The sequence below is a fragment of the Dryobates pubescens genome, chromosome 8, assembly GCF_014839835.1.
Source record: "Dryobates pubescens isolate bDryPub1 chromosome 8, bDryPub1.pri, whole genome shotgun sequence".
Lineage (NCBI taxonomy): Eukaryota > Metazoa > Chordata > Aves > Piciformes > Picidae > Dryobates > Dryobates pubescens.
In genome coordinates, this window is record NC_071619.1 from 23,362,942 (window position 1) to 23,382,662 (window position 19,721).

General features: G+C 40.5%; 1 protein-coding gene across 9 annotated transcripts in view; it reads left to right on the forward strand.

The window, feature by feature from the left end:
- ZMIZ1 (zinc finger MIZ-type containing 1) overlaps window positions 1–19,721 on the forward strand; it is a 306,728-nt gene that overhangs the window by 128,439 nt on the left and 158,568 nt on the right. For all 9 annotated transcript variants that reach the window (XM_054163778.1, XM_054163776.1, XM_054163777.1 and 6 more), the window contains one exon: window positions 17,238–17,347. In XM_054163778.1, the coding sequence (XP_054019753.1) occupies window positions 17,288–17,347 (60 nt within the window). In that variant the 5' untranslated portion in view covers window positions 17,238–17,287. The remainder of the gene's footprint in view (window positions 1–17,237; window positions 17,348–19,721) is intronic.

Sequence of the window (19,721 nt, forward strand, 5' to 3'; positions counted from 1 at the left end):
CACATCAAGTCAGTGAAACAAAGTTAGCCAAACGAACTCCATCCTTTGTCCTGATGATGCATTGTTACAGAAGATGAGGATTTGTGCTGTGCTATCAGAATCAATGAAGAATGAGGTGCGGTTTTGGTTACTTCCAGCTATTTTTTTATCATCTGTCCACAACTGGTAGTATTTCCATCAGTGGTGCTAATGCTCTTAGAGACTTTTGTGCAAACAGACCATGCATTTCCATGAGCACCTAGGGTAAGGCTTTTCTAAAACTGCGTGTCTTGCTGCAGGTTTGCAAAGTAGTAGTTGGAGTCCTGTCCTATCCAACACCTTTTTCCTTTCTGTCTCCATGTGAAGTGTTGTTGACCATGGCAGGGAATTTACATCCCCAGTGTAGGTAGGGCCATACTGTGTTGGTTGTGATTGTGATTGATGGTTGAAAGCATCATTTGATATAATAACAAGCATAGTATGACAAAGGTTTGGGGTTTTTGCAAAGTGTTGGGAATTTTTAAACATCTTCACAATTTGTTTTTGTGAAACAGCATACAGCATTATTACATACTCTTAACAGCCCTGGCGAGTATGTGTATTAAGAACATTAGCATAGAATGAAACCAGATTAGCTTAGTTCCCTGTCTCAGAATGTTTGGGGTTAGAAGGGACCTTTAAAAGTCATTTAGTTCAATGACCCTGCAGTGAGGAGGGACACTTTTAACTAGATCAGTTTGTTCAGAACCCTGTCCAGCCTGACCTTGAATGCTTCCAGGGATGGAGCAGCAACCACCTCTCTGGGCAACCTGTTCCAGTGTTTCACCACTGTGGAGAGGTGTTCCAGTCCTCTGATCATTTTCATGGCCCTTGTTCCAAATCTGTGATCATTTTTATGTCCCTAATATCTTCTTGAGGTGGCATTCACAGGAGGAGTTTTAGATATTGACTGACCTCAAGGTCACTCCTTTCTGTACTATGTGAGTCTAGAAGCAGAAATGGACACACCCTTGAGAGCTCTCAACTCAAAGGCCATGGGAAACTTTTAGAGTTCTTCAACACCTTTCTGATCATTTGAAGGTGATGGAATAGAGGAACTTGACCTTGCAAGTGCATCAGATGCTGTTGTATATCATTCAATACTTAAACATAGTCGCCTTCATTTGCTTGATCTGTTGTTGGTTATATCCTGCATAATGTCTGGTTAAAAGAAATCAAAAAGGATTTCTATTACGATCAGTAGGAAATGCCTGCCCTAAGCCTATAAATACATCTTTAAAAAGCATTAGCATGTCTTGTTAATACCTCTTTTGCAAACTAAACTAATTTTTTATGTTCATCAATACATGGCAAAACAGTTTTAACTTTTAAGTTTCTATGTTTCTGAAACACTTCAATTTGTGTATTCAGTATCCATGGTGCTCAGTATATTCTTGGTTGCTTCATCCACATTATGCTATTCTTTTTCTCCTTAGCTAGCTAGTTGAAACTTCTGACCTGAAACACAGAGTGATAGATTCTTCCCAGTTGCTCTTCATTCTGGATAAATAATGGTGTTGGATGATGGGTTGGACTTGATGATCTCGAAGGTCTTTTCCAACCTGGTTTATTCTATTCTGTTCTAACTCAGGCATAATTATGTGCACCTCTCAGTACTCAAGAATATCTGCTGCCTACTTGAGTAACTGTGAAGGAATATACACTGCCCTTACAAATCCTTCAGAATTGACTTCTGCTTACATTGTGTTTAGAAAACAAACAAACAAAAAACCCCCCCAAACAAATAGTAAAATAACCAATCAACAAAACAAAGTAAGTACAGACATTTTTGTTTTCTGTTTACTGACTTTGTTTTTCTTCGTTGGGACAACTGCTCAACAGGCTAATTACTATGAAAATTGGCATGTAAGAATAAGTATCCCTAATTACTCACCCAAGAATAAAAAAGTTACTGGAAGTAAGTTATGCACCGTAAGTGGAGTCAAACCTAATAGAATTTGAAGGGATTTTTGCCATTTGAGTTTCATGTGTCACTTAATGGGTCATAATAAGAGAAACATGTCACTTTTACAATCAGTGGAATTTTGCTGCAGTGGCAAAGTGGAGGAGTTGCTTTTTTCTGAAAATGATGCACAGTACATTCTTGGAGGTTCAGTTCTAAGCATTATGAACAGATGCATGAAAACTCCTCTCAAATGTCACATTTCATGCATAAACCCTGGGGGATTAACAATATCAGAATACCCTGAAAGTACTCCTGAAGGTTGAGCTTAATACTCTCTCTCAGGGAAGCATCCCACCTACTAACTTGATGAATAAATACTTCCAGGCTTTCCCAAAGGCCTTCTCTCTAATGCTGATCCAAATGAGGCCAAGGGAAAGATGACAAAAGCAATAAATTGCAAAGCAGTGGAGCTTTGAGATGGCAAGTAAAAATCACATGACCTCAAAATTTTGCAGTGGTCTCAACAGAAGTGAAGTCATAAGATTATTTTACATTAAAGATGGAGAGCCATCAACATCTGGTAGGAGAACAATTGCAGCTCCATAATTATGATTGAATTGTAATAGTTGGGGAAAATGCAAATGACTTAAAATACAAAACTTTGTTTCCTGTCTAGCAAACATCCACCTTTATTTTAAATATTTCAGTGACTATTCAGAAAAACTTTTATTTTAGAATAATAATAGTAATAATTTGTTGTCAAATTATAGAGCTGCTTGTAATGGATGCCTCACTGTAACTGTAGAGAAATTGGCAGTATTTTTTTAACATACTAACAATTTTTCTATCACTTGTAATAGATAACCTGCAGGATCAAATATAAAAAAAACAAACAAACAAATCAAAAAACCCCAACAACAAAACCCCACACATAATATTTCGTTGAGCCTCTGTTAGAGTGAGTTCGTGCCTAAAGAGAAGATAAGGGAGGGAGTTTTGCTGCTGTCCCCCTCTGTCTTGTACATGGATTTTTTTGCAATGAGGTTATAATATATGTTAACATAATGCTGACATGGACAGCTCTAGCCAATAGGTTAAAATTGTTAGGTAGTTTGTCTTTTTGACAGATCTTGTCTCCATGTCTAGCAATTTACATGACCTTCCAACTCTGATATTTTCCTTGCCAGTGTGTGTCCTAAATGGCTCCCTTCGATGTATTGGTCGCACTTCATTCTTAGAGACTGACAAGGCAGCCCATGCTTCACTGAACCTGTGAGGAGCCCAGTGGGTCATTGTGGGGGTTAAATTCTACTTTATTCTGTTGAGTGTTAAATTGCTTCTTCAATTCTGGAACATGTTTTGTTAAATTAATGTTTTAAGCCAGGTCAAAAATTAATTTTCTTGCATGCAAGAACATGGGCAATATGATACAAAATATATCTTGTTTCCCACTATTCAAAAAAATCCCACAAACATAGGCAAAGCAAATCATGTTCTGCATGACAGATGAACTAAACTGCAGAATAAAGTCTCTGTTTCTGGAACAAATCTGCTAAATATCACTTGTGTGAACTTTTCCCCTGTGTTCCATAACACTGAGGATTTGTTGTTCTATCTTGCAAGAAAGTGTTTAAATGAGTTTGTATATAGAAATTGTTTCTTCCCCAGCATTTCATCCTGTTATATCTGTGCATGTGTGCTTATGTGCATTTTGGCGTGTGTTAACTTAATCAAAGCCTTACAAATAGCAGTTCAGTTGGTTTTCACAAGGAAAGAGGCACACTCTAAAAAAATTTTATGCGGGTGAATTATTTTTCTCAGGCCAGTAAGAAATATCACAGGATCCTTGCTTCTTAGATCCATCAGGGATTTTCTTTTTATAGTTGCATAATAGCATTGCAGTTGCTCTGCAATCCATTAGTGATTCTCAACTCTAGAACAGGTGTGATGTATAAAAACGTTTGTATTAGATACTGAGGTTTAAAGAAACTTGAGTGGTAGGTAATATGAACCCATCCTTTCTAGAGTTTTGTATAAGTCTCCAGAATCTAAAATGGGGAGGAGAGCAAAGATGGTAGATCTGATATGCTGCATCCGAATGGGTGGCAGCAGTAAACTAACTTAGGCCCTTGGTTATACTGGAGAGATGTGAAAATGAGAGAGTCATACCATGAAACTGTTGTCTAAATTGTTCTAAGACCATTTTAGAGAATGAATCTGTACTCTTAACATCCGCTAGAAAGAGAACAGGACAGCCTACTGGATTTTTGTAACATTCTTTTTCATGTGAAAGACAAGAAACAAAAGACTGAGGTGTTAGCATACCATCTGGTGCTTGCATGAATAGTTCAAAATTACCTGTGTTGTTACCTTGGACAAGTCACTTAGAGAATATGCTGCTGGGCTCCTGCGATGCATCTCTGCTGTAGAACAGATGGGAGTATCACAAGTGTGGTAAACAGCAAGTTTGGCTCCCTAGACTAAAGTCAGCCTTTCAGTGAAACACCTTCTCACTTACCAGTTTTGAAAACCATGTAATTTTGTTGCTCAGCAGTGGAAATAAGTCACAGCATTGCTATATGATGTCAAACTCCTTTCCTTTAATTTTTTTCAAGCCTTTTGAAGGCAGTTTAAAAAATAATGGTGCAACTTTGAGCCCTCATCATGGAAAGCAAAATGTGAAGAAGCTTGTTCAACTATAGTTGAAACTGTAGTTAGTCAGCTATTTAGCCAGCCTGTTCAGTGGATTTGTGATACTTGCAGGTGGTAGCAGATTTCTCTGAAGCCAGGATCCACAGACTTTTGACTGTTATCTGTAGCATTATGGGATATTTTCAGGGACTGAATCAATCTTACAGGGAACTAATACATAGTATTTTTACAGTTACAGCATTGGCATTTTAGGTTTTCCATTTATCTGTTTCTTTGTTTATTGTCAATAAGCTTAAGAATGAATTAGGGTAGATGATTAATAAACACAGATTTCTACAAAAAATCTTGCAAAGATCTTTTCTTTGCAATCATTAAAGCATTATAAAGTGATTAGCTATGCTTAACTTACACTCTACAAGCTTTGTGGCAGGGCTGCTTTTGTCATTGTTATTTTTTTTTCCCTTGCTTGCTGATACAAACTATTTTCAACCCATGTCTTTTTGTTTTTCTGGGCTGGCCCAGGTCCCAAATTCTTCAGGTTAGGGTTCCATCTATGTATAATTAGCTTATTTCTTGCATGTGCATACAGGTTCCATTCTTGAACAGAACCTTCTGGAGACAGGAAAGGGTTTATGCCCTGATTCTGTCTTGCCACGCAGATGGTCATAATACCTAGTATTACAGTAGTACCTCTGATTTTAGCTGGTAAGAAAGAGGGAATGTTTTAAAGCTTGATTTATGTCAAGAGAAGCAAAATCAGAAAAGAATGAAAAGTCTAATGTCTGATACTAACTGTCTGAATTGATTCCCTTGTCCCAGATGGGACAGGAGTGAATGGGCTGCTACCACAGCATGGTGGGTTTTGTGCCAGACTGCCCTTTACTTCTATATCCCTGCTTGGGTCAGCCATGCAGTAGACAGGAGTCTTTTAACCCTGTGATATGGCATAGTGGGCAGCTAGGCTTTTAAAAAAAACCAAATCTTTCAAAAGCTAGGCCTCCAGATTTCAGATTTTATGAACTTCGCTTACTCAGGGAAATAACTGCCAAAATGTAGCCACTTGAGGATGACAAAAATCAAGAGCAAAGAATGAGAAGAAGACAGATAGAAGTAGTTTTATTCTCTTCAAGGTTTGAAATTGTCATACCTATCTTTGAATTCATCAGAACCTTTTCAAAGCAGATACTTATTTCTTTTGAGGGGAGCCGTGCATTGTTTCAAGTAAGACATTACTCTTACTCCTGCCTGCTGCAGGCTTTGCTGCATGGCTGCTCTGCCAGCTTTTTATGCTTGTCGCCAGCACGTCACATTCGATCAGAGTGAAAGTCGCTCCAGAGTATGTCTAATCAGGCAGGGCTTCAGAAAAACTTGAAGGCTATAAAGCTGACCTCCAGAGTCTGTAGTGTTGCTGTTGGGGACAAGGAAGAAAAGTGTGTAGCTTTTTGAGGTCTGTTACACTATGTCCTAATAACCATTGAAACAAAAAATAAGAAAGGAAGGCTATGAGTAGGAGAAAATAAAATGCTTTCTAGACTTAAACTGTTTTTATCCAGGTGCCATCTGGATGCACATTATACGTTTATCAGGTTAATTTCATTCCATATTTGGAAGTCTGAATGTTGGAAATTTTGTTCTGAAATTGCAGAAAGGCTAATAATTAGGTGGTTTATCCTTGAGTTGCAATAGTACATGCATTATATATCTTTTCATTGTTTGTATTAAACTAGCATGTAGTAGCCCCAGTCTGAAGTGTAATTTGTGTTAAGCACTTCACCTATACTTGGTGAAGATAGTATCTACCCAGAGGAGGTCTTGATGTAATTGGAAAGCCAAAGGAGCTGAAGAAGTGAAGTGTTTAGTGGTTCATCACGAGAAGAGCTCAGGTCTCTGTTCACTGTGTGGATTTTGCCCTGCAGTTATAGCAAAAAGCTTCTAGGCGGGCAGGTACTTTGTAATAATGGCAGTGGTGTGAAAAACACAAGACAGTCTAGGTGTCTTAATTTATGGCCCACACTGTAAATAATTCATTAGCCATAGTGTATCTGTTTACATTGTCAGTAATAAAAATGGGAAGTCTGCCTGCTTCAGTTTATAAGACAGTTTTCACTCATAAATTGTCAGGCTTGCTTATAGCCTGTACCAGTTGAAACAGCAGTGGTGATGGAAGTTGTGCTCTCCACTTCTTAATGGGGGGTTACCACATGGATTCCTAGTCCTTCCTATCATGGTAGCTTTTGTTCACGCCCAGTTTAGCATTGTATAGTTGCTGCTTTCAAATACTTCAAAGGATTTAAAAACACCTGCTTGATGTCTGTGTTGCATTCTGCCAAATGCCATTTCAGCTTTGCTTGTGCTATCACCTGACGGTGAGAGACCCTGTGGAGGTGCAGCTAACAAAGATCCATGCTCTCAGAAGAAATGCTGTTCCTGATTATCCCAAGAGGTTTGTGAACTGAGCAGATGAGAGATCTTTAACCACAGAATTCATCAATCCTTTGGGAAATGAATTGTCTGTTAAGACGCTTGGTAAAATGGAACTTACTTTATAGGATAAAGTGTAAAATTCTCTTTGTTTGCCTGTAAAGTAGGTCTGTGACACTGACAGTTCTCAGACACAAGTTTCTAGATATATAGAGGTCCTCTCAAGTGATAAGATAATGAGAAAACAGAATGGGGTGGTGCAGATGATCACTGATGTTTCAGTTAAAATCTTTTTTGAAGGCAGCAGACTTTGCTGTCTAAAAGTCCTGAAGTGTTTTGTAATTTATGTTTACAGGATTTCCACATTACTGGAATTATGGGCACTTAGAAAACAGGAAGAGCAAGGACCCCATTATAGACAGTGAAGCAGTAGGGATGTATGTAGCTTTGACTTTATCAGAATGATAGCACTGCAGCTGGAACATGGTTTTAGATGACAATATTTTCAAAATGAACTATAGGACATAAATATTTCTGGGCTGCTTCATAAGGTTTCAGTAGCAATGGATCTGGCACTTCGGTTGTGTTTCAGGTATTTGTTGAGACTAACAGAAATAGCAGTCACATTTCAAGCCTCCCAGTGCATTGTGCTTACAAAATGTTTCACTGCCTATGTACAAAAAAAGTTTTCCTTGAGGCATACACAGTCATTTGGTTTGCTTTTCCAGTTCTGGGTCATTTTACCTAGACTGTAAGCAACTTCTCTTATAATTTAGGATTTGGTGGCAACTTGAAATATCAGACATTTGTCTGCAGGACAGTTAAAGAAAACCAAATGCCTGGGGTTTTAATGTGTATTCTACAGGTGTGGAATGATTAATATGGATGGATCTCCAATCAGCTTCTTTAAAATAAAGATTGATAAAATAGTGTATAGAGCTCACCAAAAGTGTAGTTTTGTTGTGTCTAGGTGTCCAATATCTTTAGTTTTATTTTGTAGAAATGACAATCTCCAGCACTAAATTGTCGTAATTCAAAATAAGTGCAGAGTTTAAGAGAAGCCACATTTGAGTAGCACTGAAAGCACTGCAGAAAATACAGTTTGTCCGACAGCGACTGTGTTTCTCTGGATACAAAAATGCATAGCCATGTAATTTCTACTGTATTACTTCAGCTATATTAAACCTGTACAGGTTTTACTGATCCTCTTGGAATTTAACTTGTGTCCATTCTGAGAAGTTTGGTAAATCTTTAATTAAAGTTCATCAGAACATGTCAGGATAATGGCAGATACCAAAGTTTTCAGAGCTGTTCAGTTGTTTTGCTCTTTAAAGAATTTATTGACATAGGTATGCTGCTTTTCTTCCACTCCCTGAGTGATTTTTCTCCAAAGGAGTATCTTACCAGAAGTCATTGATGATGGGAGCAGTTTCAAAGTTCTCATAGGGTGAAAGAAAAGATAAATAAATCTTATGTTTACAGACCATAAAGATAAATTGCTATTGACTGTATATGCCTTCTTCACAATGCTCAATTCACTGAAAAAGAGGAGTCCACATGTATCCTCATTCCCTTACTGGGTGCTGTATAGTTTGGAGATAGATGAGTATTGTGTTCTTTCAGTTTCCACTCACTAATGAAGAATGTAAGCTGTGATGATACAGTATCACAAGAAGAAAGCAACAGACTATTTCTTTCAAATGGTGCAGTTCAACTTCCAAAAGATGCCTAGGTAGTTTCATCAGGTAAGAGGGCATTCAATGTCAGAATGCAAATCCTTCTCATTTCTAATTCATAGTGGGTTTGAGATGTTGCTTGCTGGGAGCATTTGTTTTGGCTGGCCCAAAAGGTTTTGGCCTCTGTTTGTTATATAGTAGGCTGTCTTGTTGAAGAGAGATGTTATTGGAGCATAGCAAATAAAAACTAGCACCATCACTTTTTGATAGGTTATTGTTAAATTATTAAAAATATTTGCTGCTAGTGCCATCTCTCTATCTTTCTCCTGCTTTTGAGACCCTCTTTGTAGAGACTGAGTGTTACTGTTTCCTCTGGACCTTCAGGAAATGTTTCTATTAGGTTATCTATTCTGGGTTGTCTTTCACATTTTAAGCAAATAACATGGATGAGTATGCCCAAACCAGTTGGCTTTCTTTAGTATCTGATAAATGTCTATCAAGAGTAGAAAAAAGTTGACAGTTTATGTACTTTTTTTTGTTGTTGTGGTAGCAACTCTGTAGGCTTACTTTACATCTTACCACAGAACCTCTGAAAGAAATGATCTTTCATTAGGTAAATAAGTGAGCATCACGTGCCAGAATGCAAATCCTTTTCAGTTCTTATGCTCACCTGATTTCCACTTCAATCCTCCCACTGAGCCTGAAAGGTGGGAAGAGGTGCTGGATTCTGTATCAGTGTAGGAATATGCAAGTTATGAGGGATTTTTACAGCACTGTTGTGTTGAGTGATCAGGGACACTGGTTATGACATGATTTGGGTTTAACCCTGCAAGCTTTTAGGGATGGCTCATTTGCTTGTAGCTGTCCTGATGAGGATTAGCATTTCTTACCTGCAAGCTGCAGTACATTTAATGAACCACTGGATCAGTGGATTCTGCTGTGGAGCTGTCAATGTTTGTTCTTGTAGATCTATCTACATTGCAGTGTGCAAAGCCTCTGAAAGCACTACAGCGAGTCTGTCAGCCCTGGCTCCTCAGGAACACACTTAGTGAACTTTTGCCTTTAATTTTGTGTTATTATCTCTTGCTGTTTTAAACTGCAGTGTCCTTTTCCCTCCTTGCTGTCCCTAAAGATAACAAGCTGAGAGAGCTCATGACACTAGGAGCTGGGTGGAATGCAGGGAAACCAACCTTGTAATACAAGCATGCAGCAGGGCAATTACCCGAAACTGGGCTGTGCATCTGCTGCTCTCGGTCTGAGGAAACCAGTCATTTCAGCTGGCGGGCTGGAGGTGAGGGCTGCCAGTGCAGGAGGCAGTTCACGTGCTTTATGGTTAGTGCTGGCTGGTGACCAACTTGTTCAGCTCAAAGGAGCACTCTCTCCAGCTTGAGATGTGATTTTTTACGTGCCTGCAATACCCCTCTTTTACGGTAGAAGGTTTTTTTAATATTTTTATGCCTATACTTTAAGCACAGGTCATATCCCAGTGCCGTGTGTGCACTTCCAGCTAGCCCTACCACCTTCGCTTTTGTAATCAGGCTGCAGATGTGCTTCATGATTGAACAACTTCTGCACACGGCTGCTCCTCCTCCCAGAGGAGTCCAGCAGGCTTGCTTATGCAAGCTGTCATGCTGTCTTTTTTTCAAAAGCATGTGTGGGTTTGCTTTTGTGTGTATCCGGCTGGCTGTTCATGCCTGCATGTAATAGGCTCTGTATATAAAAACCTTCCCAAGCACACGGCTGCAGAAACAGCTTCCTTAAACCCGACAAAGCTCCCAGCTCTTGCAGCTCAAGCCACCATCAATTACAAGAACCTGCTCCCACCTCACTGAAGCCCTGCCTGCCGACAGCCCACACACACACGCACGCTCGCTTTTCCTCTCTCGCAGTCAAAAATGATAGAAAGTCTTCTGGGGATTACTGCACATTTGTAGAGCAACAATGGAAAGCAGCACAGCACAAATATCTATTCTTCCTCACTCAGCATAACAAATGCTGCTTTGTCTCACATCTGGCCCTTTTTAATAGCTCAAAGCCAACAATAGTAGCTATTTAGCAGCTTATGGTAAATAAAGCTTTATTAAAACAACACCCTTTTTCAAATGTTTAATGATTAAAATGGCTTTTCACGTGGTATTTTATACATTTTGTTGTGTTTTTTTTAGTGCCATATCTAGCAGGACAAATAAAATAGTTGCCATTATTAAACTTTTTCCAGAAAATCATCTTTAATTACATCTTTGAATTTTTCTTTTTTATTGAAAAGCAGACTCAGACTTAAAAGACCTTTTTCTATTGTGTGAGCCCCCTAATTGTGCATCTGTGCCTCCATCAATGCTTATTTGCTGAGCTGCTTCGTACCTTTGCATTTTGAGGTCTAGCTGCAGGTCTGCATGTTTTGGGTTTACTGAAGAGAGAACTAGTGCAATCATATGCCATTATATTAGTATAGTATTAATCTATGCATACGCAGAGAGGTATGTTATAACAGTTCAAGGAACAACTTTTAGAAATATATTTAATATTAAGGAAAACGTCAGTTGTAATTAGATGGGTTTTGTTTCCGACTACCTCGTTTTACTGCCAGGACCGGGCGCCGAGTGAGCTGATGTTTCTTAATTTATCATTGGCGGTGACAGGCTTCCGAGTGCTGCTGGGCTATTTCTGACCCGTCTCCTCGGGGATCCGTGCTTGCAGGCGACGGAACGCGGCTTTAACGCCCCGCGGCCTCCCTAGCGCCGGGTAGCCGCCCGCACCCCGCCTCCCTCAGGGCTGCTCCGGCCGGGCCTAGGGCCCAGCGGCGGGCGTGCGGTGGCGCGGCCCTGCGGCGCCCTCTGCTGGTGCGGTGGGGAGCATGCTCCTCGGCCCCGTCTACCCTGCCCGAGCCACAGAACCCGGCGCTTGCCCGCGTCCTCGCTTGGTGCTTCCTGCCCTGCGGGCGGCAGCACTGCCGCAGGCGCTGGGCCTCCCTGCCCCGCACTCCCCCGCATTCCTTAAACCAGCGCAGTCTTCTGCCATTGCTGTAGCTTGGCTTGTCCCTCGGTCACAGTCACTTACTACATAAAAGTGGTCTGCCCTCTTGTACGGCCCTCAACACACTGGAGACGTGCAGAAAATTACTTGTCTTAGCTGACTGAAACAACGATATTAACCAACTTCCCTACTGTGGTGGGATGGGCCTGGGAGAAGACGGATGTTTAAAAGGTGCTATGTTGAATTCCTGCATAGGGAACAGTTATCCTCTTCTCATAGCTTCATGTAAGTAATCTTAAAAAAAGAGATTTCTTGACTGATAAGGGAGTTTCCTTTGCCCACCCCCCGTGTTCTTCCATTGGTGGTTCCAAGCAGGTCTAAATTAGATCTTGTTAATTATAGCAGCCGCAGTTCCCCAAAGGGTGACCATCAGTGCGCTGGTCCTCTGTGGAAGCAGAAATCCAGCATAACTGGTGCTGCTGGCTCCCTGAGCAGGTTTCCATGGTCCATTGTCCCAGGGTGGCAGAGCTCTTGCTGTGGATGGCAACCCTGGCTGTGAGGAGAGCTTATTTCAGGGCAGAGCTGAAACCACAGTTGCTTTCAAACTGCAGAACATTTGTAGGTACGTCACTGTTTTGAAGCAGTGCTGAAATGTTTGTTGGGTGGGGGTTTTTTAGGAGGCTGTTTAGGCTGCCTTAGGAACTGGTAGGGACTTCGTTTAACTAAATTGCTCTTAAATGCTTTACTGGAAGTCCAATTTCTGATAGAATAATTGCAAACTCCTAATGTGAACTTTCATCCAAAACAGAATGTAGCAGAAGAATGTGGAAATTGTGTTTTTTATATCTGCTACATAATTTCATTCTTTTTCAACAGTGAAGAGAATTTTGTAGCAATGGTTTAAGAAAAAAGATTCAAGTTTTTTTTAGGGTTTATAAAAGTCTAACAGGTTGATACATCTGTGCCTTTAAAAAACACATTCTCTATTTTGGAGACATCATAAATATGTAAATGAAGGCTCTTTAATTACTGCCTAGGGCTATAAACTCACATGCTAGAGGGGAGGGAAGAAGCAAGGCAAAGAATAATTCATATAATTTTTAAGTTATTATTATTTTTAAAGAGAGAGAGAGAGATTGTGTCTTTACCTCAGAAAAGACAGCAGAAGAATGGAGTTTTTTGTTGCTGAATTACCAGAAGGTGCTGGGAACACTGGGGATTTTTTTGTTTATCCCTTTGGATGGAGATAGCATACAAAGCACTAGCATGCAACCTTTCTGGCTGAGGTGACCACCAAACAGAGAGGATTTGTTACAAAGCACCGGGTAAAGTTCCCTTCTCTTTCCTACACTTCCAGCACCCCTAATCCCGATCAGCACCATTATGCCCTGCTGTCTCTCGAGCTGCTCTCAACGCCTGAATCTTAGCATGGCTTCTCCTGCAGGTAGGCCAGAGGACAGGGATGGACCCTGCAAAGCCATTTTCACTTGTGACCTAATAAGCACTTGGCACTTAACCAAGCAGAAGTCTGTTCTTATTCACCCCTGCCGGCCTCTTTGTGTCTTAAGCACCATTATTTTCAAGTAAGGTGATCTTGCTGCTATTTTTAAGTCGGCATGAGATTGACAGAAAGGGCGGGGGGGGGGGGGGGGGGGGGGGGGGGGGGCGGGGTGTTAAGTTTGAGGATGTGGATGTGCACGTGGGGAACCAGACCAGTGCTCCAGGGGAAGTTTAGGCTCAAGATGAGGAGAAAGTTCTTCACAGATAGAGTTGTTAGCCATCGGAATGTGCTGCCCAGGGAGGTGGTGGAGTCACCATCCCTGGAGGTGTTCAAGAGGGGATTGGACGTGGCACTTGATGCATTGGTTTAGTAGTCATGAGGTCTTGGGTGACAGGTTGGACTTGATGATCTTTGAGGTCTCTTCCAACCTTATCGATTCTATCATTCTGTGCTTCTAAGAATAATTTCCAGACAATAAATCCCACTAATGAGCTCTGCTTTTTTTAATAGCAGAAATGACTTAGAGCCAGTGTGCTTATTTTAAAAAAATCATTCTGTTTGATGCTCTTATGATGTGTCTGAGAGAAAGGTTTAAAAAATGAAGCCTTATGGGGGTGAGGCAGCACATTTTAAGTACAAAGTGTTAATGTCAGTGTATGTGGTGTGGCTTCATATGTACAATTTTGACTGTTCAGTTCATGCAGTGTTTGCTGCCTGGGGGAGTTAGTGGACTGAGGGGCTTTTATTGACCAGAAGAGAGTGGCAGTGGTGAAGGGCTGGTAGGTGTCTGTCCAAGCAGTGAAGGAGAAGAGGTGGAAGGAGCCTGCCAGGGCAAAGACTGTTTAAGCAGAGGGCACTAGAGGTATGACAACAAGTGGAGTTGAGGATGGAAGAGAAAATACTTCCAGCTTTTAGGGACAGGGTGAGAGCCAGAGAGCACTTTTCCATGGGAGCCATTGGGTGTTAGTAGCAGAACTATTTTGAGACAAAATTTGATTAGTTTATGACAGAACTTGTATAGCATGTCTGTGTAAGAGAACAGAGGAATGCGCCCTCCCAGGCCTGCCCCCAAGAGCTCTGTCAGGCTCCTGCTCAGTCATACAAGTTAGTTCTGTGCCTTCTGCTTTTCCAAGCAGGCTTTGAGAAGCTACGCTGTGTGTGTGAGTGGACAATTTGGACAAATACAATAGTAAGCTATGGTTCAGGTAGCCAATAGCAGCCTTCAGTTTTGTTTGTGATTAACTGGAAGGCAGAGAATTGGGTTGGATTTTATATGTACAGTTCATAAATCAATCATTCAGAACAGTTTGTTGGCATGAGTGATAGTACATGAATTCTAGTCATTGTCACTGTCTCTCTTAAATCTCTCTGCGGTCTCCCAGCCCCGATGAAGTATATTGCCAGTGACACAAGAGGCAGCTCCTGATGCCACTAGCCATGAGCTAGTGGTGAGTACTGGTGTATCTGGCTGTGCTTGAAAAATTATGTTTCTGGCAGTATAGAGTATGTCTAAGCATGTGTTGCTGAGATAGGCACTCTTTTCAGCTCATCTCCCAGATCCTCTCTGTGGCTGTATGGCACTGAGGAGGTTAAATAGGTAATGCCAAAACAGACAGGAATTATGTTACAAAGTTAACCAGAAACATGGTATTTTGCTTAGTGGTTCATTAAGCAAAAATGTCCTGACTTAAGTAAAAAATTAACAAAAAACATACCTTGTTTTGCTTTTCTTCAACTATTTCAACAAAAATCTGAGTATACATTTGTATTTGTTTTCAGCATGCCCTTCTCTATCTGTTCTGATACTCAATTAAAATGCAGATAATGTGTCCCAGCTTGTAAGATGGATCACTGCTGAAGTTGTGTCATGTCTGGGATAGCTTATCTCTTGATAAATGCCTCTGCTGTTCATTGAGAGATTAAGCTTCATGACTGCTGAGGTCTGTCTGGGGGTCTTACAGGCAGATAAGACTGTGTTACTCTTTTAATAAAATATATAATTTACATTTACTGAAGGACCTTTGGATGGCATTTGCTGTTGAGAAGGTGGCAGCAGCATACTTGTATATGAAACTGGCTTTTCCATTTACTGTTACTTTGTTTACAGGAGTGCTTTATTGAACTCTATTGTGTCTTGAGTTTGGAGATGATGAGCTTGAGCTGTTGTTCTAAGACTTCATTTAACTGTCTAGCAGAAAATACTTCTTTCCCTGAGACTTATCTGGCGAGAGCCATGGAAGAACATTATCAGCTAGGTACAGAAATCTTAGACCACTTGAGTATGTAGGACAGACATGGGTGCTGTGGCCTGGAGTCTGTCTTGCCATGACAGCTGTGCAGTCAGGTTCCCACCATGGGGAACAGTCATCTGGGATTTGAATATGTACAGTGCTGTATTGGTAGAGGAGCTTCTCTAACCAAATTGTTACCTGAAAATTTTGCTGTCTCTTCTATGTATGTACGGAGTGGAAAAGAGTTTTGTCATGGACAGCTCTCTGAGTAGCAAACATCTGAGTGCCACTGAAGAGATTCATGAGGGAGAATTTTCTGTGCAAGTTCAGGACCTCAATTATGCTGGTATAAAGTTTTATATAAATAAAGCATTGGGGTATTATTCTGCTGCTCTGCCACTATAGGAAAACTATAAGGGGTAACGGGTGGAAGGGGTGCAGTGAAATACAAACCAGTGCGCACAGCAGGGCATGCACTTCTGCTTACTTGTGCTTTTAATGTCTTGCTTTTGGTCCACATTTGAGTGGCATTTTGGCCATTCCTGCCGTTCAGATCAGGAGAGCTGTTTGTGCTGTGCTTACGTCAGTCTGGACACAGGGATAAGGGAAAAGTAAACAGCAAATTCAGCATGACATGTTCTTCCCCTCTTGCAGGCATTGTTCGTGATTCCAAATACATCCATTATCTTGACAAGGAGCCACTTACATGTGATCATGGAGTATGATGTAAAGCATGGCTCTCAAAGTGTTAACAAATAACTCACTGGACATGAGGAAGAAGTTCTTCACTGTGAGAGTGGTGAAGCCCTGGAATGGGTTGTCCAGGGAGGTGGTTGAGGCCCCATCCCTGGAAGTGTTTAAGACCAGGCTGGATGAGGCTCTGGCCAGCCTGATCTAGTGTGAGGTGTCCATGCCCATGGCAGGGGGGTTGTAACTAGATGATCCTTGTGGTCCCTTCCAACCCTGACTGATTCTATGAAATACATGAAGCAGAGCTCATGCTCATGTTGATGTCTTCAGTGGATACCAGGCTCTATCCACAAATAAAACTAACCATGATAAGCATCAGTGGTGGGCTTAGGACACTACAGGTTTGCTGTTTAGAACATTATAACTTGTCACCAGTTTCAGTTTGATGATCTTATACAGCTGTAGCAACATGAATTAAAACTCCTCATACTACTCCAAGCCTTCATTTACATTTTCTGTGGTTTTCTTTACTTTTTCTTGTTTTGTTGTTTTTTTTGGGGGGGTTGGTTTGTTTTTTAAGACTCAGAGAAGTAACACAGTTTTTAGAGATGAGTCTAAGGAGTGCAGTACATGCTTTTAGTAGATTTTTCAGTTATAGATATCTTAAAGAGCCAAATTTTTCTAGAGGGCAGAAACTTCTCAGCCATTTAATCTAAACATAATTCTTTGTCTATATATGCTAGATTATCGCTAGTCATTCTGAAAGTCTTTGTTGAGTCATGAATCCCAGTAATCTACTTGTTGGTGTCTTGTCTATTTCAAGGGCTCATTAAATAGATCTGCTAGTTGGAGGAGAGTTCATGGTTTACCTGTTGCTTTTATTTTCAATACAAAAATCCAGAGTCTTCATAACACATTTTGTTATTGTTGGCCATATAACACTTTGCCATATCTGAATAATTTAATATTTCTGGGAGATACTTACTTTTAGAGGATGACTACAGAGAATCCCCATACCCTTGGCCTTGTAAAAAACAGACCACCAGTGTTATTTGGGTTATTATTATTATTACACCTTGCAGAGTTGTCAAGGGATTCTTCGTTGTTTTGGCAGCAGAAGTGCATACACTATGCTCAGTGATTTTTTTCCTGTTGTTTCTCTCTTGCAGATCGAGGGATTTTAATGGCTTTCAGGTAGAAGAAAGTGGAGACAATCAAAATGAATTCTATGGACAGGCACATACAGCAGACCAATGACCGGTTGCAGTGCATAAAACAGGTAAGCTGAAGGTGGAGATCATAGCTGCTAGATGAGCACTGCATATTGTGTGGCAGATTGTGTTGTGTTGTGGGTAATGGTTAGCTCTTGTCGCTTAATGAATATTCTTGCCTCTTAGGGGGTAGGAGAGAGTTATGAATAGAAACATTGTAATCTCATTGAAGAGAAGAATATCTGCTCTGGGAGCTGGTGTATAAACCTCAAAAGCCAAACTTTCACCTTTCTAAGAAATGTTCAGCCTGGAAACAAAACAAATCTGTCTCAGCTGAAAGCAAAGTGGTGCCAGCTCTGCCCTGAAGGTGTCACGGCAGACAGCCATCATATTTGTGCTGTGAGACAGTAATACAAAGTTTTGGGCCAGATTTGATTGTAATCCAGTGTCTGACGTGAGACATGAACTGCCTGGAGACTCATACCTGGATGGTACTTGAGTGAATCGGTTTGCTTGAAGATTTAAAAACTTTTGTATGCAAGGTAAAATTTTCAGAAACATCTGTGTGAAAACGAAGGGCCTTTATGATTCACTCAAAGGCAGTGGGATCTAAGCCTTATTTACAGATTTCCCCACTGAACTGTGAAATGCCTTTATAACCAAGGGAAACTGCAAAAGCAAGGACGGAATGAACAGATGCCATATTCCCTAATTCACCCTTCTTATTGGACTTTGCTCTCTGGCATTGCAGGCAGCTTAATGGTCTCCCCTCACATAGGCTGTTCTATGCATACAGGAATCATTACAGAAAATTCATAGCAATGATCCTTTGTGAGAGTGGGTGAGCAAGAGAATGACTTCTCATGATGATGTTTCCTATTTCAATCTCTAAACCCATGAATGCAGCAAACAGGTGTGTAATTGCAAATTGCAGACAGATATTTTAAAGATTGGTTATCCCAGACAGATCATTGAGGTGAGTTCCAAAATTCAGCTCTTCAGCACCGGCTGAAATTTTCTGGGTTAGGCTGGAAAACCAGAAAGACATAATTCTGTGGAATAATGTCCCCAAATAATTTTTGCCAGTCCTGTAAGCCATTTTGTCTGTTAGTTCAGGCCACAATATGTTCAGAGGCCAGTGTCCTGCTGTTTCAGTTTTATATTTGTATTAACTGAGTTAAAAACCTACCTGCCTGCTTTTGCCTGCTGCTCTAGGGAGTGCAGCGTTTCTCTGTTCATAGACTTCTTTGTGTTGTAGACACAAGCACTTGAAATTAAAAAAAAAAAAAAAAAAGATAAAAAATAAGCATGAGGATGATACTGGATCAGTCTAGATTTTTAAACTTGTTTTATTTTGTCTACTATTTCCTTAATGGGTGCTGGTATCCCTCTGGTGACCAGTGATAGAACACAAGGAAATGGAATAAAGTTGTGTCAGAGGAGGTTCAGGCTGGAGACTAGGAGGAAGGCTCTTCACTGAAAGGCTGGTCAGTCACTGGAGCAAGTTCCCCGGGCAGTGGTTCCAGCAGTAAGCCTATTAAAGTTCTAGATTCATCTGGATGACACACTTAATCATATAACTTAGTTTTAGGTAGCCCTGCAGAGCAGGGAGTTGGACTTGATGATCCTTAAGGGTCCCTTCCAACTTGAGACATTCTACAATTCAAGGATTATCTGTTTCTATTCTCTTAGTTTCAGCAGTCTTCATAATGTTTTGGCATGTTTGCCTACGTATTAGTAGAAGTTTATATTTTCTAGAATGTGTTGTAATGCAGAGAACAGAAAATGTGTGTTTATTTGTAGGTCTGACCATGCAGATGCTTTGAGAGATTTAAAAACAAAATAAAATTATACCTAAACCAGCTGCTTCCTTTGTTAGAGAAGATTTCAGAATAAATCAAACACTGCTAGTTTGTAGGTCAAGGAGCAGAAATAGGAATGTGTCCCTGCAGAATTGCTGGTCATAATCCCACCTTGGTCTGTAGTGGCTTGCTCTTTCTTTCATCACTCTGTGGTGAAAGTTAATGCATCTCTTGGAGCAGTAGAAGCCTTAGGGAAATATGAATTGCAGGATTTCATCCCAGTTTCTTATTAACAACTATCTGGTCCAGAAAAAAACATGCCCTGGCACAAATTGGTGTCCTTTTTGTACCCCCCCTAGCCCATAGCATAAAGAAGTGACTTGCAGCACAATTTAACCTTTCATCTGCAAAAATAGACTTTTGGAACAAATGGACACAAATGGAGGATGCTGCTCTGTTCATTTTTTGAGAGCTGTTGGTTTCTCTACCTAGAGAATTTGTATTATTCCAATTAGATAAAAGAATATCAAATTACTCTTCTCACAGCATTAAAGAGGTATTTTTGCCTATGTAATAGGTACTCTGTCAGTTATACCACTAACTTTATCTATACTGCTGTTTTGTGTATGCAGCTAAGCTA